This window comes from Pygocentrus nattereri, chromosome 15, assembly GCF_015220715.1.
Source record: "Pygocentrus nattereri isolate fPygNat1 chromosome 15, fPygNat1.pri, whole genome shotgun sequence".
NCBI lineage: Eukaryota > Metazoa > Chordata > Actinopteri > Characiformes > Serrasalmidae > Pygocentrus > Pygocentrus nattereri.
Genome location: NC_051225.1, coordinates 23221281 through 23248619, shown reverse-complemented (window position 1 = coordinate 23248619; position 27339 = coordinate 23221281). Strand labels below are relative to the sequence as shown.

General features: G+C 38.8%; 1 protein-coding gene across 2 annotated transcripts in view; it reads right to left on the bottom strand.

Moving 5' to 3' along the window:
• The window catches only part of itgb6 (integrin, beta 6), a 28965-nt gene extending 6938 nt beyond the window's left edge, over positions 1-22027 (bottom strand). The window contains exons 1-14 of one of the 2 annotated variants that reach the window (XM_037545481.1): positions 21884-22027; positions 18485-18554; positions 18070-18140; positions 17633-17831; positions 15308-15554; positions 13869-14034; positions 13598-13759; positions 13351-13446; positions 12020-12109; positions 8893-9027; positions 7507-7772; positions 7033-7184; positions 3687-3909; positions 2407-2501 (exon numbers count right to left, since the gene is read on the bottom strand). In XM_037545481.1, coding sequence (XP_037401378.1) covers positions 2407-2501; positions 3687-3909; positions 7033-7184; positions 7507-7772; positions 8893-9027; positions 12020-12109; positions 13351-13446; positions 13598-13759; positions 13869-14034; positions 15308-15554; positions 17633-17831; positions 18070-18140; positions 18485-18539 — 1957 coding nt within the window. In that variant the 5' untranslated portion in view covers positions 18540-18554; positions 21884-22027. Of the gene's footprint in view, positions 1-2406; positions 2502-3686; positions 3910-7032; positions 7185-7506; positions 7773-8892; positions 9028-12019; positions 12110-13350; positions 13447-13597; positions 13760-13868; positions 14035-15307; positions 15555-17632; positions 17832-18069; positions 18141-18484; positions 18555-18663; positions 19027-21883 lie in introns of those variants that run through there. The other variant, XM_017716661.2, reaches the window with a different exon arrangement.
• Between the last annotated feature and the right edge of the window lie 5312 nt (positions 22028-27339).

Genomic DNA, 27339 nt, shown 5'->3' with positions numbered 1-27339 from the left:
CACCCCTCTGACTATACTGCCTTTATGAAGTCTCCTCATGGCACAGGACTTGTGACTCACACTACCAAAACTCTACAACTCACAGTAGTTAAAAAATGACCGTTTTACTGACTACCATTTTACTGATTATTCAACGCAAGTATGTCCTGAAAGGAAGGTTTTATCCTAGTGTGATCCTTACAATGTTTTAAAACTTTTATCTCGTTCTAATTGCGCATTTGTTCAAAAGTCCATGAGTAAGTGATATTCCTTGTCTACCAGCACTCTACTAAGAAACAAGAAAAGTCTGTAGTCAAGATAGCCTCTTAACAGACAATTCAGATGATTCTTAAATTCTGTGCTAGGGCTACTCAACCACAAACTCACAGTTTCTCTCTGCCTCCACCTGAAAAAAAGGTATAGGAAGAGTATATCCAGAAAATGAAAACAAAGCTTTCTTGGTCCTTTGACACCTCCAGCTTCAGGGAAATTCCCCTTTGTCAGAAAAACCTGTAGCTTCTTGTCCATGCAAAGATTGCCAGGGGCTTAACGTATTCACAGTAAAATGTAGTTTTCACTGGCATCTACTCCTTCTGATACTGACAGCCCTAGAACATCTCTGTGACTGTACAATCTTCACTAATGCTGTGTACAGTCTCATCAGAATTGAAAAAGGAGGTAGAAGGTAAAAATCAGGATTCAGAATACATGTTACTTCCTTAACGTAATGTATTTCTGAAGGAAGCAGGCTACTCAGGTGGGAAATAATGTGTGTGGGATATGATTTTATTCTTCAGGATGTAAAGCGAGTGTTTCAGAAACAAAAAACGAGCCTCATTCTGATGGACAGCAGAATCTGTATGTTTTATCTAAAAAACAATAACCATATTTTGTCAAAAAATTAAGGGCTACTATATTTTGATGTGTATTAGCATCTAGCCTGTAATCATCTGTGTTGCTTTCAGTTTTCTTACACTTTCACTGCAAATGCAAAATACTTCAGGAAAAAAACATCGGAACTAAAGACGGACTGTGTGCATGTGTGTCTGTGCATATCGCTCTTTCACCAGCTGACCCGCTCTCAGCCTCGCAATGTGGCAGAAAACGTGAGAAAGAAGATCAAATACTGCCAGATATCTGAACTTCCACAGTCCAGTTAACATGTACATGGGTTTTCAGTGTAAACAAGCTGAAATAAGGCATAAGTGATTATTTTACAACAGGCCAATAACCAAAAGTGAGAGAATAGGAGGTTATCTGCTGACATACAGGTTTGTGCAGCTGGGAGCTGAGGTGATGACGGGGGAGGGAAACATGCTAATATTTTATTGGTTAGAATTGTACTTCTCAGTCGTTGACATCTGTCAATGCAACCAAACATCATACAGCGTTTAGAGGATGGTAGAAATCACTACACTTTGATCAAAGATTACAGAGAAACAAGAATTTTCTGTTTTGAATGGTATGCCACAATTGTGACCAAGGACATAGGTCAATAAGAAAAAAGCTCCATTTACAATTCAGCTTGACTTTAAGGTGCTGGGGCTTATTTGTCAAGGTAGAAACAGTACCCGTTTTATCCCAGTACCAAAGCAGCCTGCCTGATTGTGCCTATTTTATCAAAAAACATAAATCCGTTGAACACAATTCAGGCAACTGGGAACTTCTAGCAGTGTAGATGGTACTGGAGGATCAGTTACTGGTTGGAGGAAGCAACAAAACCATGGTGGTATTAAAGGACCACTGTCAGTTAGAATACTGATCTGCCAAGAGAAAAAAACCCAAATGAGCAAGGAGGGTGTTACTTTTTCATGTTTAGCTTTACAATGTCTTAACACCAAGGATCAATATATTTCAAAGCAGACCCTTACTTCTGCATCCAAGAGGGAAATGAGTACTCTACACCTAGCACCTAGCCGGTAGAAGTGGGAGGAGGACCAGCAGTCAAAAACCTACCCATCTACATGCAAAAGTTTGGGCACCCCAGTGATATGTTTTGTTGATTTTCCAAGTGAAAAGTTATCACACGTTTACACAAAACACACTTCTGCACTTTTAATCCACAATTACTACTAAAATCTATTTGAGGAATTTAATTGTATAAAAAAATGAAAGTTTTAAAATCAGCAAACAGACAAAAATTTGTTTTAAATGTCTTATTTGTTCCCTTTAGAGGATGTTTGATTTTTACTTAGAAAATCAACAAATCGCATAATCTGAATGGGCATAATCAAGCTTTTTCATACTACTGTATGTGCCCTTATCCGTAAAAAACGAACCACTTACCTTCTATAAGTGCTGATGGATTAGGTGTAGGTTAGAGGTGTGTATGTAATACCCATGTATTATAGTGCCATAAACATTTCCAAAAACAACCATGTGTTCTCTCACAACCATGTGGTAGGGGGAAAAGAAATGTGCACTGACCTGTAGAGTTGCTGACAGTGGTATGAATAGTGTTACATTTATGGACACACTCTTCTGAGAATTCATCATCTTTCAGGTAGCACTCCACACAAGACCTTTGGGACACACACACACAAAGGATGTCAGCTCTTCAGAGGATTTCTCTCAAGAGAAAGGCTGGTTTTATTTTCACTGTAAGGAGAAACGTCTGGACTCTTCTCTAGGTCCTTTTTCCATTCTTGCTCTCTCTATCTCTTCATCAGGGAGGTGAATGGCAGACAGGGTGACAGGGCTTTTAAAAGGAGGAAACCAGATACTGAAAACATGTGACATGCTTAGCCCTGGCTTTATATGTGGAAATAAACTAGGCAACTAGAACATGAGACATACAAACACAAACACATATACACTCACAGGTTTGCTTTCACAACATCAGGATGCGGGATCACACAAATAGGGTATATTACACCTGTATAACATGTGTGAATGTAATAAGCATCTATCGTACCATATCTGAGCTTTTATTTAGAGCTTTTACTATCGATTATACTAATAATTGAGTAATCTACCGACTATTTTAATGATTAATTGAGTGTCATGTTTATAAGGTCAAACAATTCAGTTTTATAAGGTCAAACTATAAAAATGGGCGTAACTGCAAATTAATATACTATACAGACTATCCATCCATCCATCCATCCATCCATTTTCTAATCCGCTTCTCCGTCAGGGTCGCGGGGGGGTGCTGGAGCCTATACTAATTTACAATTACAGACTAAAGATCTTAAAATACTTTGCTGAAAAAGAGAAAAACTTTTCAAAGCAATGCTTTTTAATTCATAATGCTGCTTTGACCAAGTAATTTCAATAATTTGACACAGCCATAGATACCCATACAGCCTAGGGACCACCACTAAGGTAATGCTAATTTACACTTATGCCTCTAATGTTATTTTAGTGTCAAGTTAACGGTGTATACCTTCACTTCCTACATTGAGTTTAACATTACCTAAGGCCTTGACTTAAATCTTTTTTTTTTACTTCATATACACTGACTTTGTAAATGTGCAGTTTGTAACAAAAAGCCTTTCAAAAAGCCCTTCATATGCATAATTCATAGGCTTTATTATGATCTGCAGGCACACTGTTTATCATTAGCATTGCATATTAAAAACTAATCAAATTTACTGAGAATTTTATATTTTAATTAATTACTTTTTTTAATCCAGTAAACATGACAACCCTCCTGTCTTTCTGTGATATTATATATGTCAGAGCAAAAGACTGTGGTGTGTCTGTACCTGGTTCTGCTACAGATATCTCCACAGGTTAGGCACTTCTCGCATTTGTCCCCCGAAGCTCCTGGAACGGAACACTCACACTTCCCACACACACACTTTCCACGTCCGCTGCAGACTGACCCATCTGCGGATTCACACGCGCGCATGCTAGTGCTGCAGTTGCAATACTCGCCAGTCCAACCACTGTGACACACACACTCACCACAGTCACACATGCCATTACCTGGCCACATACACATGCACAAAACACACAGGATCACATGCTATGCAACTTAAAATTTAGATCAAATGTAGAAACAACATATACTGATATCTGATTACATAGACTTCTATGCTATACAACAGTTTACTATTCCTATAGGCAGTTTTGAAATCCCTGCTTTCCTCGAACAAAGTCAGTCTTAAATGCCTCTACATGACATAGGCATCTCACTGACTCATTCACACCTGTCACCTGGAGCGCCAAGCACCTCCTCAAGGTCTGAGTCACTGATAACATTAGCCAGCAATTACTCATCAAACAATTTGTTGATTGAACCAGCTGTTATAGGCTTACTCTGTCCGTTTACATTCAGCTGAAGGTGGTAGCTTCACAGTGGTTGAAGTGCCAGGCTCCAAGAGACTGTAGGTTTAAAACTCAGGTGAGTACCTGGAGCTCCATGTCAGTGCATACAACAGTGGTAGGTGTGAACAAGCTGGAAAGAATGTTTCAAACTTCACAAACATATATTAGGCCTGAGCCTGTTTTACCTCTTTCATGCAAACCATGTCAAGACATTAAAGACACTTTTCCCCTACATAGTACCAGCTCGACTCGACTCAACTCTGCGCAACTCGACTAGCATTTGGTACCAGCTACTTTGCTTTCCCCTGTAGATTCCACTCTGACCAATCAGTAGTCTGTAGCATTTTTACATCACCTTTTAATATCGGCTCAGCTTTTTTGGAAACTTGATGGAGAACCCAAAAATAGAACCCGATACCAGGTACTAGATTTGCCTGGTGAAAACCAAAAAAGGTGAGTAGAGCTGAATCAAGGTGAGCCAGTATCATGCAGTGGAAAATTGGCTTATCATTCCCAAATGTGAACATGTTGGGTGATATTACATCCTACATTAATACATTTAATGTCTCTAGCACAGATGAGATGCTTCTAGAAATACAACTCATGATCTGTGATACTTACACTCGCTTGGCAGGCAGATCATACCTGAACAAAAAGCCACTTATGGTACCATATACACTGTAGGTCATCCTCAAACCACAGCGTCAAATTTCAGACACCAAACAAAACTTAGACGTTTGGCAAAAACACACCATTCTGTTCTTTATTGAAAGATTATTTACAGTTTTGTGACCAAACTAAATATTACATTATACTAGGGATACATTAATACTGAAACTTGCACTCGTACTCATAAAAATTCACTGATACCAAAATCCAATACCACCTGATATCTGATTTGTGATGTAAGCCTAGTGTCCACTGTCAAGCTAATGAAAAAATGGCTCAAGCTGGCAGTGAACGAGGGTCAGCTCATACAGTGAAGTGTTGCTGATGTTGTAATGTTCAGACACAACATCGTTGGTCACTTGAAACATGTCACCTTGGTAAATCTTTAAACAAACACAAACACAATCACAAGCACTTCCCTAGTATGGGTAGAGACATGTAGGCTAGCAAAACAGAAGTAAAAATGTAGACATTTGTAGTACTGAAGTCCATTACTTTGTTTTATGGAATAGACCTGCAAGGTATAAACATTAATATGTTTTTTTTGCTTAGCATAAGTTATCAAAGCTGCTGTAGCACAGTTTCTCAGCATGTTTGCTTGGTACTCTGGTGCACAGTGTGTTGTTTTCAATTAAACAGCTTTATCAGAAATTGTCCGCAGACAGAGCTGCCTATAGAGGCTGCGTTTCACATAGTCTGGACAGCGTTTTCACATATTCTGAGCATATATTGTAGGCTTTGTCTGCACATGATGATCTATTCAAATGTGCAGTGAGTTGCCTCCAAAGAACAAAATTTCTAAAATAACCCAGACAATCGAAAGACTCCCAACAAGATGTAAAACTCAAACATGAGCTCCTTGGATTAGCCTTGGACGTGCTTCATGCTGTGCTACAGAGACTGTTGTTAAAAGAGATCAAAGCTCTTAAACATACTTTATTTCCAGCACTTTTCTGAAGTGGAACAAAGCCCTCTCTTCTCTGCTGCAATGCTACTCACTCCAAGGTAAAAAACATAACATAGCTAACTTAAACTTCATTTAACATCAGCTAGATTTGAATAATTCAACTGTTACGATATATTGCACTTATTTGCAGATATATTGCACTCAAGTGCTAAAACATGTACTCATAGTCGTACTCGGTCTGAAAAAATGTTATTGATGCATCACTACAATATACTACCACCAAAACTTATACTGAGTTGTGCTACTGTTATGTTCTTTAATTTACCATAAGATCTGTCTCAAAATTACTGGAAAAATGTGCTGCAATTATTATCAATCTTAGTAGTAGTTGTAATAATATCTCTGTAAGTAGATATGCTGATGCTTCTGGAAACATCATCAGTGCTTATGTACTTACAGAGATAATAATAAAATTGACAGCAATAAAAGTAACACTTTTCCTTCAATAATTTTGATATGGATCCTAATTTTGAAGTGGTTTTGACAGCAAAAACAGTGATAATGTGTGAGCTTAATCAGATCAGATCAGTCCTTTTCGACTCAATGTTGTTTTTATTAACATTGTATAAACATTGTAATAGAAAGTGCTGTAAGGACACACACATGAACAATAAGTATTAAAATAAGTATTAATTGATAAATTTAATAAAGACTGAACTTCATAATTTTCTGTTTGAAACCAAAGCCACTACACTTATGTAACCTGTCATGTAAATTGACTTTGTGAGCAGAAACTAACACTTTGTGAGCAGAAACTAAGCATTTTAACAGCACCCTCACCACTGGAATTCTCTGAAATTCTCCATCGCTGCAGAGACCTCACCCTCTCTGCCAAATTCACATTGTCACTAGTGTAAACAAACCGATTCAGTATGCCTGTCCCCTGCACTGTAATTTACTTGCTATTAGACTCTATTTGCATTGCTTTGCAGGGCTACTGACACTGGTGTGACTCCCTTCTTTACACATTAGTGTAGGGGTTCTTCAGTCAGGGTGGCATATAATTAGCAGGATGTTATTGTTTCATTAACGCTCTCTGAAGAAAGAGATCAAATACCCTCCTCCCTGTAGTCAGCAATGTCTGTGTTTTCTGTGATATCAAGCTCTCCTTATGTTCATTCTTTAGCCTTGCTTTAGTCACTCACCTCCACACAGCTTCCCTCGGAATCTGAGGCAGGAGAAGTCGTCACACTCACAATATTTTCCATACACATGTCCAAAACTAGACTGGTGGCACAAGCACAGCCCACAAAAGCATTCGCCCTGCCCACTGCACATCTCTGCTCCCTCCTCCACCCTGTAAAAGGTCACACACACACACACACACACTGGATCAGACAAGCATTATGTGAATGCACAGTAGTATGCAAGAGTCAGAGACCACCTTTCATTTATTAAACTTCCAGTCAAAACAGCCATTAAGTAGAAGATATTCCTGTTCATTATTAGTGAAACTGTAGTAAACAAATATAACATAAAATTAAACTAAACTAAATATATTTCCTATTTTTAATTAATTAATGAGTCCATTCTTTGCTTTTATTACAGCTTCTATTATTTTCTGGAGACTCGCTTTAGTTTTTTCAAAGAAATCTGCAAAAGCTTTTCCACTTTCTCACCTGCAGTCAGAGATTTGGCCTTCCCTTTCTTCACACTCACACTTGGGTCCCATGAAGCCGGGGTCGCACATACACAAGCCACAGTCCAATGCCCCTTGTCCATCACTGCAATATATGCTGTTTGGTTCAGCGGTCCGGTGGCAGTCACACGCACACAATGACTCCAGCTCCACCTCTAGTGTGTCCTGGAAGCCCACTGGCCGCAGGGAAAAGTGCCTTGGGCCATCCAAACAGCTACCCAGCTCAACTGTCACGTTAAAGGCCACCTAAGAGAAGTATCATTTCCGTCACTTTCACGCAAACAATGTTCACTCTCTTATTTAAATACCTACAAAACACAACACCAACTTTTCCCCATTCATAGCAAAGTATTTCCAATAAACTGTTAAATCTTATAAAATCTTATAAATAATCTTATAAATAAATGCTTAAATCTGCCTTTTAACCTATCACATGTAACATATTAACATGTCATCAACAACTGGAACATGTGTGTGCGTGTTAATGTTGGTCATATGTATGTATCAGCATGAGGAATTTGAATCTTTCTGTGGCCCACCATGTTTTCTATCACTATATAAAATAAGCAAAAGGCTGATTTCATTGTTGGATGAGCTGTGATAGTATTTGAGTGAGTGTGTGCATACATTCAGACCAGATTTCACAGGCCATATTATTGATTCGTTTTATCAGAATAATGAAAAATTTGACAAATGTGAAGTATATTCCTATTTATAAGTCTTCTTGCTCACAAACAAAATACAATTCTACATATTTTCACCCATTCCATCCATTTTCCAAGCTGCTTCCCTGTCAGGGTCACACTGGAGCCTATCCCAGCGGTCATTGGGTGGAAGGCAGGATACACCCTGGACAGGTTGCCAGTCCATCGCAGGGCAGACAGACACTCACAGCCAGGGGCAATTTAGCATGTCCAATTGGCCTGACTGCATGTCTTTGGGCAGAAACCCACACAGACATGGGGAGAACATGCAAACTCTACACAGATTCACCTGGCCGGGGAATCAAACACAGGCCCTCCTCGCTGTGAGGCAACAGCGCTACCCACCACACCACAGTGCCACCTGTTTTCAGCTTTGTTAAATTATCTTTACATAATTAGCTTTACATATCAAAATACAACAGTTCCGGAATTCATGCAAGAAAAGGAAAAGAGCAGATTAAATATATGTTTTTGTTTGGCACTGAAGGATTAAATGCAACCCCGGAATCAATAACGCTCTTACTTTGTGCCACTGATGGCCAAAGATGTTACAAGGTTACAGAACTTTATTAAAACAAATTAACATTAAGAGAAAACAGGTTGCACTTCCGACAGGAAACCTCACCTCAGAGGTATGATATGAAAAGTGTTAGAAAACTTGCCGTGTCTCCAACTTTGACGTTGGTACAGCGTTTCATCCCTTGGTCCACCTTCCCATCCTGACAAAGAGCGGTGAAGGAAATCTGGAGATGTTCAGTGTCACCCAAGACTTCCATTTCAATCTCAGACCTCAGCTCCTACCAAATAAACATGTCAAACACATTAGAGGGCAGATTTACTAAATGAGGCTATAATTACTGTCAGTCTACCAACACATTGCACCTGTGGGGGTGGCTAATTTAGCAGCTTATCTACTAAGAACTTGAATGCAAATTCACACAGACACAACTTCTTAATTAGCATATGTTTAATCAGCATTACCATATGTTTAGCGTGTGATTTCATGCTTTTTGGATGGAAGCTCTCTTCCACCAGGTAGGAGGAAAAAGCTGTATCCCAAACCACAAACTACAGCACTAAATAGCTTTTCAAAACAAGTGCACCAGCATTAGAGGTGCCTTTATTAGTGTGGTATGTAAAGTATAGAAGTGTGTAGTATGGGACACAGCCAAAAGATGTTTTACCATTCTCTGAAATACAAGTCTAAGAAACCAAGCTCAAGTCAAGAATTTCTAAATTCTATATGTACATAAAACAACGTCACCTCTGAATCCAGTTCTCGTGCCTCTGACTGATGACAAATCTAATGCCAGAAAATGTCTAACTTAAAGGACTACATTCAAATATATGCATGCCCTTTTCAGGCAATGCGTGCCGTTACATGATTTATTAGAGGGAAATGACAGACATGTGCTCCTCTCTTCCCCTAAAGGGAAAGAGGAGTTGAGGTGATACTACTACCTGACTTCTCTCACACAGTTCCTCTGTTTAAAATGCCACAAACAGGAACAGCAGGAAAGACCTTTTCTGTGTTCTTTCCCAGGGCTTTCAATACCCAAACTGAGAATGAAGATAGCTCACAAAGGTAGTTCCAAATTTGCAAGCCTACAACCTAACATTAACCTAAATAGTTCCTCTTTTCCTCCTGACATTAATCAGCTGGGGAGTTATAGGTAAAAAGGAAAATACACAAAGAAAAGAAATTCTCTGTGGTTTGTCCATATGGTAGTCTTTGCACACGTTTCAATTTCTGACCAAACTTGAACCCCTTAAATGGCCAGGGCTCAAAGGCAGGCCCAAAGTTATATTACACACTTCTATAGTCTAAGAATATCACAGCCAGTTTGCACTGAAGTCCCTGTTTTGCTGTGCACATTCAAACAGATGCAAGAAATGCTAAATAACTGTAATAAAACTGCAGCATGTGAACAAACAAGCTGTAAGTTTAACTAAACAGCTAGCAAACCCCGCAAACTGCAAGGGCCCATATATTGGCTCACACTTCAAATGACAAGCTCCACCCATTCTTTGACAGAAAATGTTGCGAGATTAGAAATGCTTTACAGGCCACAGTCAAATGAATTAAATTGTAACGCACGGCTCAGTTTTTTGTCAAATATTTATTCTATTAATTTCATATTATTAAAATATTTATTGAATATTATTTGTGACAAGTCACATTATTAGTTTAGATTGGGCATAGTTTTAGCTAGTGCTAGCCATGTTAACTACACAGTCCAGTTCAGTTGCATTGCAATTTAAATTGAAAACTCAATATTATCTATACTATCTAGTGAATCTAAACCCAAATCTATATTTACTAGGCCGAATGTTGGCCTATATTTACTAGGCCAACACTCTATAAAGTTTGTCTTACATTGCAACAGTTGCTAAAGCTAGCAGTATATTTCAACCAAATTATTAAAAATTAGAACACAACATAGCTTACTATAAGCTATAAAAATAGCTAAAAGAAGGGGCAGCCATGTAGAATAGCAATTCTACAATTTGGTATCATTACGTGCAAGATGACCAAAGTGGGACTAATTCAAAACACAGGCATACTGTAGGGTAAGAGAGAGAAGCTAAGCTACTCAGAAAATTTGTACAGTGTCCAATTACAAACTTTAGGACTAGGTTTTCTACACAAATGAGCCTCAAGTATATGTTTAAACTATATGTTTGAATCTTTGTCATTATTTAATATGCAACTTCTAACTGTATTACTGTGCTAACACTACATGATTTACAACACACCAAGCTGGATGTTAAGTAGATGAGCATGTAGATCCAGTTTTAAATAAGGTATATTCATGCCAAATTTCTTAACAGTTATTTATAAAAACTTTAAGTAGATATAGTAAATATAATCTGAAGCAAATATATGAAGATTTTGGCATGTATTTGTGGAAACAGTTAGGGTGACTATTGACTTCCAGTGTTTCTTAGCACCACTGGTATCTGTTTTGGAATCTATTTTAAACTAAAGCAAAGTTGGGAAACCAAACATGTGTTGGCTGATTGACTGCATTCAGGATACGTGGAAAATCATGTAAGTCTCATTTTTCAGTGAACTCTTCTTTTAAGTATATTAACAACAATGTGTTTGGTGGTAGTTCTGTTTCATCTAGTTTTTTGTCATTTGAGTTATACTGCCAGGTTAAGAAAGAGCATATTTGTAGGCAGAGCATAGAAAGATCGAGTCCTTACCCTCATAACTACATAATTAGCCTGCAGCTGCACTTATTCACAGTGATTCACAGGAACAGATGCCATTCATTCAGTACTGAATATTCCTAAATTATGCTTAATAGGAAAGAGCTAAAACTTAGCTACAGTCTCACTTAGCTCTCATTTTTAAAATAATAACACACCTCAGTGAGGTGGGACCTGTGCACAGCAGCTATGTTCCGGAGGCTTCAGATGAAGCAAGTTATTAGAGAGTGCTGCCAGAGGGAAGAGGGAGTGGGGAGTGGAGGAACAGAGATGGAAAGATCAAACGATCCAATAGGACAAGTGCAGACACGTTAAACGAACATTGCGATGCAGAGTAAAGGCGCAGCAGAGGAGAGAGATGAAAGTCAAAAACAGTGTACAAAGTTCACACCCCTTAACAGAAATACACACTCACTTACTTCAGGTGAGCTTATTCAGCGGGTCAGGCCACATGCTGTCTGTAGAATTTCCTTTTTGCACAACCATTTTTTTATGTAACACAGTGACTCATTTGACTATTTTGAACAGTTTCATCCATACAAGTACATGGAAAAACACACAAACCTATTGTACCTTATAAGCAGTCATAATCAGTTCAAGGATGTTCCGGGAATCGTTTTCCAGCACCCCGACTGTAGCACCAGGAATTAGATTTGCATAATTCTGTTTGAAGTAGAAAAACAGGTAAATTTACAGGTGAAAAAACAGGCGAATGAGGACATAGGGTTTATTTCCGACCCCAATTTAAAGTTCCACTGATTATTTCAAACATTTTTGAGGAAAACGTATCTACCAAGTCATAATTGTTCACAGTGATGGTGATAGAAACTACATACCTGAAAAAGTTACCTCGCAGAAAGTTATTGCACGAAATGGTTACTGAGGTGTCGCATGTTGCCTAAGACACTGTTTTTAACGCTAATTTTTAGAAAAGATTTTGACCTTAAAGCTGCACTATGTAGCATATGAAGATTTTAAGACCTCTCTGATCGAAGTGTGTAATTGTATGCAATGTTCAGACCTGCTCAGTCTCTTCCCAAGCACATAATCTGATGTTTGTGAGTATGCTGAAAGAGTACTTATATAAAGAGCTCAAAACATAGTAAGTCAGTGACTCTGTAGAGCTACTTCTTTTAGTTTTGACAATAAACTCTTGTGTAGTGCTGTTTTAAACGTTTGTAAATTTTTTTCTATTTTCTTTCTAATGAAGAGGTACACACATTTTTTTTCAGATTTACCACTATTTTACTATTATCAACCTAACAAAAATCTAGGAAACATGTGTAAGTTCACTTATTGATTTGGATAGTCACTAAAATGGCTATATTTGTGATGTAGACAGCCTGACCTCTGGTTCCTATCACCTGGAAGGAAATCTGAGTTGACAGCTTTCTTTCCAATGCAACATTTCACACCGAACTACTCTGAATGAGTTTGTTTACATCTCAAAGACTGAATTAAGCAGGCCTAAGGCCTGACTAGGAAGCCAACTCCCTTTCATTATTACATACTTTATTATTTAAGAGTTTAGCAGTTATAAATCTTCAGAGGTATAACTGAATCATAAGCACAGGGTTTAAAGGCTCTAAAAATATGTTATACTGAGGTGAACATTGAAGACAGAGTTAGAAAAAGAGCACAAGGCTATAAAGTGAACTTGGCAAAGAAAACTGTTTCATTCCTGGTAAACATAGATGGTGTGATAGGAGTCGTGTTTGAGCATGTCTTAAGCAGAACTGAATAGGTCACACAATCGCACTATCCTGTCCTAACTGATACAAACGAACACTCTTTACTCTGAGGGGATTCTCAGGTTCCACACACATACCTTTTATTGTTTCTGTCACTGTGGTTTGAAATGAATAAACATGACTCTGAAAGTCCCCGTGTGGGCTTGAGCTCACCTCATAGTTCTGTCTCTGATTGGCTGTCACTGCAAATATGAGGAGGATGTTGTTTTCCACCAGCTTATCTACAAGTTGCCCCAAGGTTGGGTACTCCTAAAGAGAGAGGAGAGAACACAGACTGGAAAACTATATCATGATGTGTTTAAACAAAATGTTTGCAAATGCAATATGTTTAGAATGATTTTGATTTCAATGCTTTCAAAACACTTTTCAATAGGACAGTTCACTGCAGGCTTCACCTTACCAAGTGACCTGCCATGGAATACTCATTGTTGCTGTCCAAATGACACTGGCCATCATTAGGGATTACAATGCCAGCCATTTTGCTGTCCATTCCAAAGTGAGAGTCTGCATCACTTGCAAACACCAGCAAGCGCATGGAATCATTCCGCCACCCAATCTTGTCCTAGGAAATATAATCCACATGAGTTGAAATGCCTTTCATTCACAAAAGCAGGGGTCCAGTTTCATGCGAATGCAAGAGACAGAAAAGAGTTTCCTGAAAAGCGTCTCACCCCACACACTGCCGCCTGCATGATGGCATCAAAGCCGCACTCCGGAATGTCATTATTGGCTGAGACACGCTGCTTGGAAATAATCTTGTTGAACTCATCCATGCTGCTTGTCAAGGGAAGGATATGTCTGTATCCAAATGTGGGTAGACAAACATAATCTACACTCCTGGAGAACAGATTGAAACCAAGGTAAAGACAGAATATTCTTTAAAACAGATGTTTTGTGGAAGAAATTTTTTTTCTCCCCATAAACGGGATTATTATTCAGTTATATGCCTCAAAAAGGCCTTGTATTTTATTGTTATCTGAGGTTTGTTTGTCCTATTTGTGTAGTTTTATACATCAAAAACAGTCATAATTCATCTGTACATTTTCCCACATTTCTCTATCTCTTAGAATTAAACCAGCTAATTTTGATTTTATGTCTATGCTCTGCTTGGCTGTGCTGTGTTATCTCACTAAAAAGCAGTCCTGGCTAAAACATTCCTTATAGCATCAATATGAATGGGCAGGATTAAACTGATTTAAGATGTACAGGGGTATATATCATTGCTGTCCAGAGAAAACAAGTGTTGTCAAAATGGGAACTTTACAGGAGTAGGCAAAAACGTTCTTTACTTTTAAAAAAGTCAATGTGAAGAGTCATTTTAGAGCATTGCAATTGGTCCATTCATAATAAAATGTTCACACTCCTCTCTAAAAACTCAAACTAACTAGGAAAGTACTACGCAATCCTTAAAAAATGGTGTTGGAGTAAACTGAAAGAAATGCTATGGGCTTGTATAGCTACCTAAAAAAAAACATCTCCAAAATGTTAGGTTTACAGGAGAGAGAAACACTTTCTTAACTCTGCACATAAATGAACATAAAAAGATTTTATTCTTTTGGACCATTTTATTGGTACATTCTTCATGAAATTTTCTTGCAATGCATAGGGTGGCTAGTATTTTCAAATTATGGCAAAAAATTTAAAATCATAGAAAGTTTTGTGACAGTGACAATATACAAACTTCTACCATTAATTAAAAAGAGGACAATGTACATTGGTATCTCTTACAATCTCACAGACGACTGGCAACATCTCTTACTGTGCAGCAGCATTTCAAAAACTAGGTCGCAGTCTAGCTGGGCTGCATTTGTACATCTCTACATGACTATTTTAGAGGATGGCACATTGTTTAAATTGCCACTAAAACATGTAGTAAAATATAAAATATTCTTAGTTTCTTAGTTTAACACTTACAGCTTGAACTGAATTACAAACAAATTCATGTTTCACCTGCCATATTTACAGATTTTGCATGAAGTAATACAAACAAAAGAATTTAAAGTACTTCATAATACAGTCTACCAACAGTCTACCAAGGTTTCTCAGCTGCAGCCTAGCTTCTGGAAAACAGTTACTTTAATAGGCTAGAGCTGTGTCAAGACAGTTGTACCTGCAGGGATTGGCCAGCTCCTCTGGAGTAGTTTTGATGTAGGGCAAAATCGGCTTCTCCACAAAAGAACCAAATCCCAATCGGAATTTACTAGTGAGATTAGCCATTTCTTTGGAAAGAGTGGACCCCAGTTGTGTAATCCTTTCTAGATCATCAATCATGGAAGCTGACAGGTCCATAAGGTAATACATATCCACAGGATGGTCTTTAGGTTGGAGCACTTTCACTTGGAATGTCACCCGAGTTCCTGGTGAAGAAAAGAACTGGCGACTTCAGTCATCAACACACAGGTTTTCCAAGAACTACACACAAAAAAATTGATTTCAGATGATGATTAAATGAATGTTTTTAAACCAGCACACAGACAGTCCACATTTTTGCTCTATCCCTATGCATTTTAATTGTCTTGGACCAAAATTGGGGACCATCTGAGAGTCCCTGAGGACCAATTTGAGAGACCTGTCCTAAATAAGCAAATATTATAAATGCTTCAAGCACACTAATGATGGTCTGGACTTAAATTTCTGTTCTGTACATGTGACCTGAGTTGGATTATAAAGGAAATAAAAGGAAAGATTTTTGGATGATGACAGTGTCTTTACTCATCAAGCACACAATAAGCCTAAAATAGCCCACTTTACATAAAGCTCAAAGGCGTTTAATTCCTGTCTCTAAGGGGCAATAAGAGTAGTTCTGTTATCTTGGCTTCTTGAGTAAGCAAATATAAAAGTTTGTAGTGCAGACACACTGTACTTTACATGTGGCCTGAGATTGTCGGGTACACAAGGTGGAGGATTTTGAGATGAAGACGCTGACTTCTTTCGTGGTAAGTCTAAAATGGTGTGCAGAACTTGCATATAGCTCAAAGGGTTTGCCATGTGTGAGGACATGACTCATATAATAAGCTTACAACAGAATAAATCACTTGCTTATAACTCTTGAATACTCTAAGAGTTCTTCAGTATGTAAAGTGTAAGTTAGGTTTCTTCAGTGAGTATTATAAATGTCTCTGGTGCATTGGAATGTGTATTATATACCTGGAATAAGTTTTTTTTTTAATGATGGCAATTTACTCTAAGAGCAGGCTATATCTAAAGTACATCCACTGTGAGCACATTCTTGATTTCTTCCACAAATAAACACATGTGTTTGTAAGTTTGCAGACACCTGCTCATCCAAGATTTCTTCTGATATTTAAAGACTTTACTATTGATTTTTTGATCCTCTCATGCAGTAACAGCATCTACTCTTCTGGGAAATTAAGGAAATTGATTTGACAGCATTCAACCACAGGAGCACTAATGAGGTCAGTTGCTGATGTTGAATGATTAGTTCAGAAACAGAACTTATACATACATCTAACTTCCCCCAAAGGAGAGTGCAACAATGCAATATATTGTATCCATCAATATGATTAGTTCTGTGTTACTAATGGATTATAATTGTAATTTCATTAGCTGTGCAGCACCTTTGGTCAGTGTTGGCTTTCTTAAAATATGCTTCAGAAATAAACTTGATTTGACTCGACTCTTTGCCTTAAATGGAGAACACTTCTCATTTAAGCAGTTTTGCTAGCATATTACTAGAAAATATTGTTGAACTGAATTTTTTCTGTTTCATTTATGTTTAATTTCCCTATGGAAAGTGTCAGGTTTCACAGTTTTCTTACACAACTCCAGAACCCTTTCAGCAGTCTAACAGCACAGACAGCTTTCCGCAATCAACACCAGAGCTTCTCATAATGAAATGCATATGTTCATCTCTTCTTTTCTCCTAAGGGGAGTTTAGGAGAGAGAATTCAGAAATCAGCGAGCCTTCACTCACACAATACTGAGATCTGCTTTATTTCTTCAGTGCAATCTTACTTATATAATTGTTTAGTCTGTCTTTGTCTTTGCACTGTTTACTATGCGTCTTTTATTACTGCACTGGAAAAGTAGCCCGAAAGTGTTTCGTTATACTGTACTACCCTGTACTGTATAATGACAAAGTTTAATTGAATTGAATTGAACTGAATATAAGACATTTTTCCCTTAGGAATTTATGAATTTTGTGAATCATTACACCCCAATCCCAGATGAAGTGGTTGGAGCTCCATCACTCCTGAGAGCACAGTTCCCTTGCTCCACTGGCCAATGCTGGGGGGGTCGTCTTTATAGCCCTATAGCCCACACCTGCCACTGGGCAGGCTGTGGGTGCGCAGCGATGGCTGCACATTAAAGTAGCTCAACTCTGCTGCCTGCATATTTCTGATACTCCTGCACGTGTATGTGTGCTATAAAGATTTGTGCCGCAGGTGTAGGACGAAATCTGTGCTCTACACACCTGGCCTGAGTCTGAGCGCCATCCTCTGCGGCGCTATGTGAGACACGTTAGCGCGCCCCGCTCTCCTGCCCAGCGGTTCGTCCTCGAGCAGCTCTGCGCGGGTCACCGGGAACTCCACGGCCTCTCCCGCGCATCCTCGCGCTCTCAGCTCCTCCAGCGTGCCGCAGCGCTCTCCGTCCGCCAACGACACCGTGAAGTTCTGCAGGCGCGAGCAAACAAACAAACAAACAACCGCTTAAACAACGGTGTTGAACGCAACGGAGCGCGAGAGCAGGCCCGAGCTCCGGTGCGCGGCGCGGCGCGAGGACATGCTACAGCCTTAGCGCTCTGAAGAAAATGCAAATGTTCTGAGTAAAACTCTGGTTCATCTTTAAACTAGTCCGGTGCTGAGGTACCGCTTCTTTCATTATCACGGTACCACTGAGAGAAGGTCCTACCTGCAGAGTGCACCACGCGCACTGCGGCCCCAGCTGCACACAAGCGTCGCACGTGAGCGCCGAGCACGTCCCTGAACAAGGTTTTGGTTTTTTTATGGCAGACAGACAGGAACAGACAAGACAGAAGTGGTTCGTCAGTGCGGTTCACCTCAGTCACGAAACCAAGCGTTCACACGATACTTCATAAAGGAAAGAAAGAACGAAAAGAAAGAAAAAGAAAGCTCGCGTAAACTGAGAGAGGTGCCAGAACACCGCTCCAGTCAGGTTCGCCCACAAAACAGACCTGTTTCACAGCTAAACATGGCTTAAGGATGAAGGTCAAATGATAATGGCAACAAAGGTGAGACGAGATTCGAGGTAAGGGCTGAACTGAACTGAGTTTTCAAGTAGCTAAACAAAGAGGAGAGAGTCTTACCTTCGACGGTGCTAAGCCAGTATTGAAGGAACAGGCTTATTAAAACAATCCCCATTAGTCCTCAAGGTCGCTGCGTGAGGGAGAAAATAGGACCATGTTTATGTCGTTTTAGGCAGAAAACGGAGTCGTGTGGAGCAGAGGTCGGAGCTGGCTCCCTCACCTGAAGAGAACATTCTTACCTGCCCTGCCTTTTCCACACACTTCCGTACAGGTGAGAGGAAGGAGAGCGGGAAAACACAGCAAGGAGGGGGCATTTATTATAGTTTTACAGGGAGACGTCTACGTCAACGACAGGAGCTAAAATTCACCGAAAAGATTTGCGTTGATTTAAGTTCATTAGTCATTCCATTCGCCTGATAGGCTGCGTTGTTTGAGCTTTACCACAGAATTCACACCAGCTAAAACGTCATTTTTTGAACGAAAGTCAACATTGTGAGGAATAGAAGTCACACTGCTGCTCAGTGACAACGTTAACAGCATTAATAACAGTGAACAGAGATGGATAATAATAATAGCAAGAGTTCTGGCTAAGCCTGAATCTGTAAAGTTACCTGATAAGTTGTTATCCCTGCCTCTCTCCTCACAAACTGAATAGCCAAGATATAAACCAATGGCACATTCTCAGAAAAAAGGTAGTAAACTGTCAGTGGGGTGGTACCCTCAAGGCTACGTCTTCAGTACCTTTAGTTAGGGACTTTAATTGTGTCATATACTATAAACGTTTTGAAGCTGCTTTGACTCCATACAGATTTGCACCTTTTGCTCCTTGGGAAAGTGAATGTAGTGTTATCTCATTTACTACTCATTTGGACCTTAAGGACCATGTTGTATCCATTGAAGGTACATTTAACCTGATTAGACAAAACTGTACCTGATCAGCACCGATTTATATGTGTATTGTGTATCATTATGTGTAAAAAGGTCAGTTTTTACAACGCCAATGAGCTAATATGTTTGTGGAAGGCTAATATGCAGTTCAGAATGGCAGAACACCTACATTCGTAAGTGAAAGTTTGGGTACTCTAGTCAAATATCATGTTTTGTTGATTTTCTATGTGGAAATAAGGGCACATCCTCTTCAGATAACACATTTCATGCACAAGCACTGTTGTTTATTGTTTGCGATATGTTAAAATCGGCAGATAAGTAGAAATTGTGCACAAAAATTGGCACAACAGTGTCATGTTACATAAACGTGTTGTTTGTAGATGTCATGTTGACTTATTTTCACATAGAAAATAGAAAATTTGACTGGGGATGTTCAAACCTTTGCATACGACAGTATACGTGGGTATTCTCACTTCTTCAGTGAAGTTCGGTAACAGTCCCGTTTTTGTTCTGTGGCTTTTAAAGGAAACCCTCATTAGCCTATTCCACAAAAACAAGGAAATGTGAGAATTGAGCTTAAACGCTTGGTTAAATAGCTGCTTTCCCATGAAACTTCAACTCTTGAGTTTGCCCTCTTACACATTTTAGCATGTCTGTTCAGATTTGTCTTCTGGGGTTCACTGGAATTGATATATCAAAACTCTTTCGTTGGGATTGATGTGTAAAGACTGAAGCAGACGTTGTGGGTTTAATATACAGTGGTTAGCCTTGGGCACTGTCATTAGTTGCATTTAATTAAGGTGCTGGAGTTTAACTAAAACCCTAGGCAATGTCTGTACAACAAATCATACCTACTCAAATCAAAGCTGTTTGTTTTGGGTGTGTGAAACAAGCTGATTAAAATGTTTTCAAATTCATTGACTTTGCTAATATATTTGAGCCTTTATTGGTCCACTGTTATGTCTTAGGCCAGCTCAGTATTGTATGTATTTATGAAGTTTTATCTCTTTATAGTTTTTGTAAAACATAAACTTTCAGTCTGCGCTGCTTTGACCCTTCTCTGACTTAACGGTTGCATACTTTCAACACTATAAATGTTAGCTATCTTGATACATGTTGGGTTTTTTGAGGCTAGCGGGGCACATTCCATTCTGCATGGATGCAAACAGGTGTGTGTGTGTGAGTATGAGCCACGCCTGCTCAAGCAGCCGTGAGTCAGCCTACTTGTCTGAAAGTATGAACCTCGCAGACAAATAATGATAAAAGTGGGTTAATGTTTAAACAATGAACCCCCGGGAAATGAGCGTGGGTCATTGTTGTCATAATTCAAAATAATGACAGAAATTTTAATGATTAACATTACAGAGGAAAGAAACGCACCAAGGTGCAAACTAGATCGACCAAGCGATCCTGGGTCGATTGATTGGAGTGATATGAGTGCTGTAGACCACTGTTTACTTTTTCCTTTGTGTGAGTGTGAGAGCATGAGCGAAAGTGAGAGAGGAGGGTTGGTATAGAGTGTGAGGAGAGGTTCCTGACAGCTGTATGTAGTTGTCATGAAGCTATCAGTGAAGCAGCTACTCTCTCTTTATCCCCTACCTTCCTGTCCTGTTTTTTACAGATGAATTCCTTTGATTTTTGCCAAATTTGTGTGTAATTCAGTCATTGCAATGTGAACAAAGCTGTTTCTAGTGGTTTGATGTGAAGTGGTGAATTGTAGAGAAACTAACCAACTCTGACTTATTTAGTGTTATCAACCGGGGTCACGATCTCTACACCAGCAGGTTTTTATATTTAATGTTGATCCTGGTGAAATAGTGGTTAATAATAATAAAAAAGATTTCTTCCAGGACTATTTTGTACCTCAATGAATGGAATAAAAACATTTTAGCCTGCAGCTTCTCTCATAACTATTGGAAAACAAATTCTCAGGCATCAGGCTAACATTTCATGTGGTAGCTTTTAGAGGCATTAAACACGTTAGATGTCTGGTTCCTATCACCATCACCATGAAAAAGTATGACTTATGTTTCTCATGAATGGTTCATTTCATATTAAACAACTTTAAGTGAGTTTGTTTACGACCTAATTGCTATCTGCTGTATCTGTAGCATATGGTCAGTTATCACATACAATGTATTTGACATATTTTCCCTTCAGCAACTGCCCATTGCCTTCAATTATAACTGTATTTTGAGCCAGTGGGTTTCCTGTTCATTTCTAAGCACAGGGAATTTATTGTGCGTGGTAATCAACGTATGCTTCACATAGGGCAGATATAAATTAGGTTGAAACACTGCTGTTTTCCTTTAATGCATTAAAAGTTTACATATAGTACAGCAGTGGCATATTGGCTGTGCCACATGTGGCTAAAGACTGTCATTAGTTGTTAGCTTCCTACAGACTGTCAGTACCTATGAACAGTTGAGAAAATTGCAAAGTGTCTGGATCGTGACGTGGACCATTAGTACAACAATCAAACCTCAATTCATTACCTTTCTCTGTTCACTTGTACCAAATGAGAAACATGGTTCTCCACGCTTGTGTCTTGTATGTTTTTTGTTCACATACCTCCAGGAGCCTCTTCGGTTATCATAGTGTCCACACTGCCGACGGGATTTCTGATCATGCATCGAAAAATACTGAAAGTGACACTGAGAGAGAAGCGGTGAGCGTGGAAGTGTCCGTCCAGCAGACTGTACGTGTCAGAGTAACAGTAAACTCAAAGTATCAGAGCGGCTTTATGGAGCATGACGCCTGCTTTCTCCCCCCTACTCACAGGCCTGAGCACACACACTCATAATACACACACATACACAGACTGAATGATGGCAACAACTGTTAAGCTGCACACACGCGCACACTCAGTCAAGCACTCCTTTCTTTAGAGTGAGAGAGAAGTTTAGGTTAGAGGTTAGATTGACAAGCCATGTGTATCTTCATGTACGCATTTGCATGCGTTTTGGGTACCTACATGTAGGTTAGTGGTTTAAGCTGTCTGTCATACAGCGGAACTGATTCTAGTGGAACATAGCTGTCAGGTGCTTTTTCAGTCTAATGTCTGGTCTGTCCTGTCTAGATTGTGTTTGCGGGTGTGCGTGTGGGATTGGTTTCACTTGTGAACTGTCTGCTTTATGTTGAAGGCCTGAACCAAATCCTTTACCCTAAACAGCCGGGATCGCCACCCAGAACTGACTTACCAGGATAATGGAAAAGTAAATTGAGGAGAGAAAGAGGTGGAGAGAGATAAGAAAGAAGGAGTTAGAGAAAGAGGAAAAGTGGAAAGTTTAAACAGAAACTAAGGTGAGTGAAGATACTGTGATTGTGTGACATGAAACCCACACACATAACCACACACACACGCACAAAATCACCTGCACTATTTCAAAAAGCATGTAGGTGGTTTCTCTAACCACAACCAGGCTAAGAAACCTTTAGATGCTGAACACACAAAGCTGTATGTTCCAGACTGAACATGCAAATTTAATTGGCAAGCTTTTCAGATGCCACCAATACCCCCCCACCAACCCACACACACACAGAAACATATCCCTCATAACCTAACCTTCACACTCCCACGGGGAAATATACCATGTGTGCCTTCAGCTGTGGAGGTTTAGAGAAAGGAGGGAGTAAATGTAACATTAGAGTAGTAAAATCTAACCAATCTAGTTATGAAAAAATCTTTTTAGGATCACAAATCAGTGTGCATGGGATAGATATACAGACGGATAATTCCACTTTAGATGAGGTTTCCCAAAGTGATTTCGGGAAAACTGTTTTCTTAACACAGTTGAACATGTATCTTAACACGTGTAATTGGTTACAACCTATTGTGTCTTTTGCTAAATAATTTTAAATTTATTTTGCACATTTTTATGCAAGTACCATACACTTCTCTGCTACAAATGAAAGCTAGCACATATTGTTTATGAACAGCTGTCACTCTTCAGAGAAAAAACTACTCTCAGAAAAAAAGATACCAAACTGTCACTGGGGCAGTACCCCTCTTTTTACTGGGGTGGTACTCTCAAGGGTACATCTTAGTATCTTTATTTAGGGAACATAACTGTACCATGATCCATTGAAATTTCTAAATGTTTTTTGACTATACACACCCTGTGTCATCCCTGTGTCATCTCCAGGCTTTTATTTTATTGTTCTGTTTGAAAACATTAGTTTTATGAGAAGATACAAATCAGTTTTTTTGTTTTTTGTAAACATATTTATTAGGTACATTTACATTGTTTTTGCCTTGATGAATGAAAATGTCCCTGAACTGAACCTTTATTTCTAACAGTGTATATCTCCAAAATAGTAACTTTACAGGAGAAAGCAAAAACATTTTGAACTTTTAATGTAAAGAGGCAGTGTAAAGCACAGCTGTCTTGTTCAAAAGATATAGAATAATAAAAATCACAAAATTATACTTTCTTTTTTTGACAGTGATGAAATGTTACAATGTACACCATATGTTAGGTTCATTTTAACAGATTACGGGACTAATTGTTACAGTCGCTAAAAGCATGGTAAATTGTTGCAAACAAAATGTATTCAGCGCAGTTTTATGTTGTTTGAGCTAGAGCTTTTTAACCCAAATGAGTAAAAAGTATATAAATATCATTAGTAAAAGAGGCTGTGTCGAACATGTCAAAATCTATATTCGACTGCAAAGTGGAAAACATCAGCATGATAAAGTTGAAGTATATTTTATTTACATGATATCTGAGATCTGTGCATAAAAATGTCCAACTTAAATCTCAACTATGACGAGGTATGGACTTCTGTGATTGCTCATTTTGGGAGGCTTAGCTATAACACTGTTTCAACTGACATCACCATGTGGAAGCTGTACTTTCACCTGGATGGCTCTCACTGGGAGTTGCTCATATGATTTAGAATAGAGCTATATTACAGTGACCAAGTGAGTAATTAAAATAATATAGATGTATGCAGGTTACAAGGTTACTTTTATGATATAACATTTGTATAACTTAATGTATAACATTTTACCCACTTTAGGTGCCCCACTCTCCCCTATATCATGCATAAATTTTATAACTTTTTATAACTTTTCTCACTGATTTTCCTAAATTATTTACTTTTATAATGCATAATGTTGAGGTCTTTAGATGTTCATGTTAAAAGTTTCATGGTAATACCTTCGTGCTGAGTCTATGACAAATGAGTAATTGGGGTGCACATGAGCACAAGCCCAACATTTCTGAACTATAAATTAGTAAGACTCTTAAGAATACCCTCCAACACACACACACACACACACACACACACACACATACGTACATATGCGGTGCCTGTGAGTCTCTGGCATCAGCTCCACATAAGCTCTTGGCTTTGTAGATAAGCCCCAGCAGGCTGCTATTACAAAGGTGGCATGAGTAGGCTGAAGAGGTGAGAATTCACTCATTAAAGAGACTGCTTCATGTGCACGCCCTAAAAACAAACATGGCAGCTCAGGTCTCAATTACACGCTTATAGTTGGACTTTTGGGAGTCCATAATCGAATGACTATAAATTAAGGTTGGGAGTCATATTTCTTAAGAGAAACTAGAGCACCACCTACTGGTGAATGTCTGCCAAGTGAATTCATCAGGCTGTTGCTTATAATCATGATTTTTTTTCTTTAAAGAGTAATTATGATAATGACCATGATGAAACACTAAGAAATGTGCAGTAATAGGCCAGTATGCATCATGAGGGCAGACACTGGGGAGAGAGCTTAACAGCAGCTGTGATGGATTAACAAACCCACCCACCCACCCACCCAATGTATCTTCATATACTAGCAAGTTTTGGAATTGTCTTGGTGCAGCATTGCACATTCCTGCGTTACACACACACGTGGCACACACACTTCAGACTTTATTTCTAAAAACTAGTGAAACATTTTCTGATCAGAGTACAGTGCTCTGTAGTATAGATTGAGCTTTGAAATGGGTGGCTTTTCAAAGCCTTCAGTACTTAACAGTATCTCTTTGAAAAGTCCTACTTAGACCTACTTAGCAAACATACGGTAATTATGGGTTAAAAAAAAAGTAGTATTGAAAAATGGTTCTCTCTGTCTTACACTGAAAGCATGATAGAAGCCTGAAAACTTTGATTAGAGTCTGTGAACTCAAAAATTAATTTTTATACAAAACCACATCATAATTGTTGGCAGCCTTCCATTTAATACTTTGTGCAACCTCCCTTTAACATAACCGCAAAGGATCTTCTCCTGTAATACAGAACAAGGAATCGGAGACCACTCCTCAATACAGAATCTCTCTAGATCCTCCAGGGTCTTAGGTCCTTTATCCTCTCTTGTGGTCAGGGGACTAGGACGGCCATATCAAAAGCAGAGGCAGCCCGATGTTTATTTAAATTGTCCAGGTACGTCATGAAGTCAGTGATATTAGGTATTTTAACGAGGTTCCCAGGACCTTTGTAGATAAATCAGTCTACAAAAAACACATCCTCCACCATACTTAACAGTGGGGCTTGGGTTATATATTTTTTTTTCCTTTACACCCTTCTTTTAATACCAGATCCACCTTAGGTTCTTGCCAGAATGCTCTATTGTTGTCTCATCTGACAATAGAACCCAGTTCCAAACTTCCAGTGGCATCTCCGTGTTGATGAAGGACTAAGGGAATCTGGCCTCTGTCACTTCATATTTAAATTCCAGGGATGCAGGAAGTCTTGGCTGACTTAAAAAAAAAAAAAGGGTACATATTTTACCTGACTTTTAACCAATCTTGACCAAGAGTGCCCTAAATTACAAAGCTTATTGAATGTTAGCCAGTGAGTCCCACAAACACAGTATAACACAGGTAAAAGTGGAGGTAAGGGGCAGGTTTGAGTTGTGTCTTTAATTCAAAACTTTTTCACAGAGGAAAATCATAGAAATAAAACATAAAAAGCATTTAAATAAAAAAAATCATTTCAACAGGTTGAAGAAAAATAGAAACAAAACACAGGAGCAGGTTTTTTTGTTTGTAGCTGGAAGTACAAGTTGCCACTCTTAAAACTGTGGCGTGTGAACAATAGAGAAATAAAAAAGTATCACCATTTTTGTGAAACCTGTGTATGTATTTCCTTCTGTTTTCCATTTATTCTCGGTTACTCTCCAGCACAAGGGGTTGTGTTCTTGTCATATGAAATGCGACCCCCGTCGATGTCGGTCTTCATGATGAGGTGTTACTTTGGTTACTCAAATCAAGCCTCAGTGAATTAAAAGAGGCTGAAACAATCCTGTGTGGACTTAAAAAGCAGAGCATGTAGCCTGTGTGGATATAAAGTACAAAACGGTCCATAATTCTCCTTTCCATCATTTTCATTTTGTGTGGCAGTCGCGTAGGCTTCTCTCACTACTGCAGCTAATCTGAACAAAGAGGGCAACAATCATTTTTAGTGATCCTCCAGATGACTGAACCCAGAACACCATAATACAAAAAATAACAAACAAAAGACACACAGATAAAAACACAAATGTTTACTTGAAGTGGACGAACAAACAAGTTAAAGATGAAGTCCTGTATGATTCCAGCTCCAGAGCTGGCATTTTAACTCCTGACTGGACAGGATAGACCTGCAAACCTGACCAATCAGACAACAGATACAACTCTGAGGTAGATCGACGGCCGAGCTGACCTGGACATCAAAAGAAAACAGCCACACAACAGACACACATAAATCTGTTTAACTATCTGTATTAAAGATCAAAGCCTCCTTTGGATCTGCATTACGAGCCTTTGAATAGTTTATCGGTCCAATCTCTCTCTTTGCACGTTTTCCTTATTCTCAGACACGTCATGTCTGATTATACAATTGAATAAAAACTTGATTAAAACAGTGCCAGGGTTGGCAACAAAGGCACAATTTCCAAACTTACATATTAATAGCATGCACCTGCATCTCAGCAATAGCCCACACCAATTATAATAATAATTTGAAGATCTTTGGTGGAAAGTATCTTAATTGCCTTAACATTTTTATTGCCTTCACTTAATTCATTTTCTCTGCAG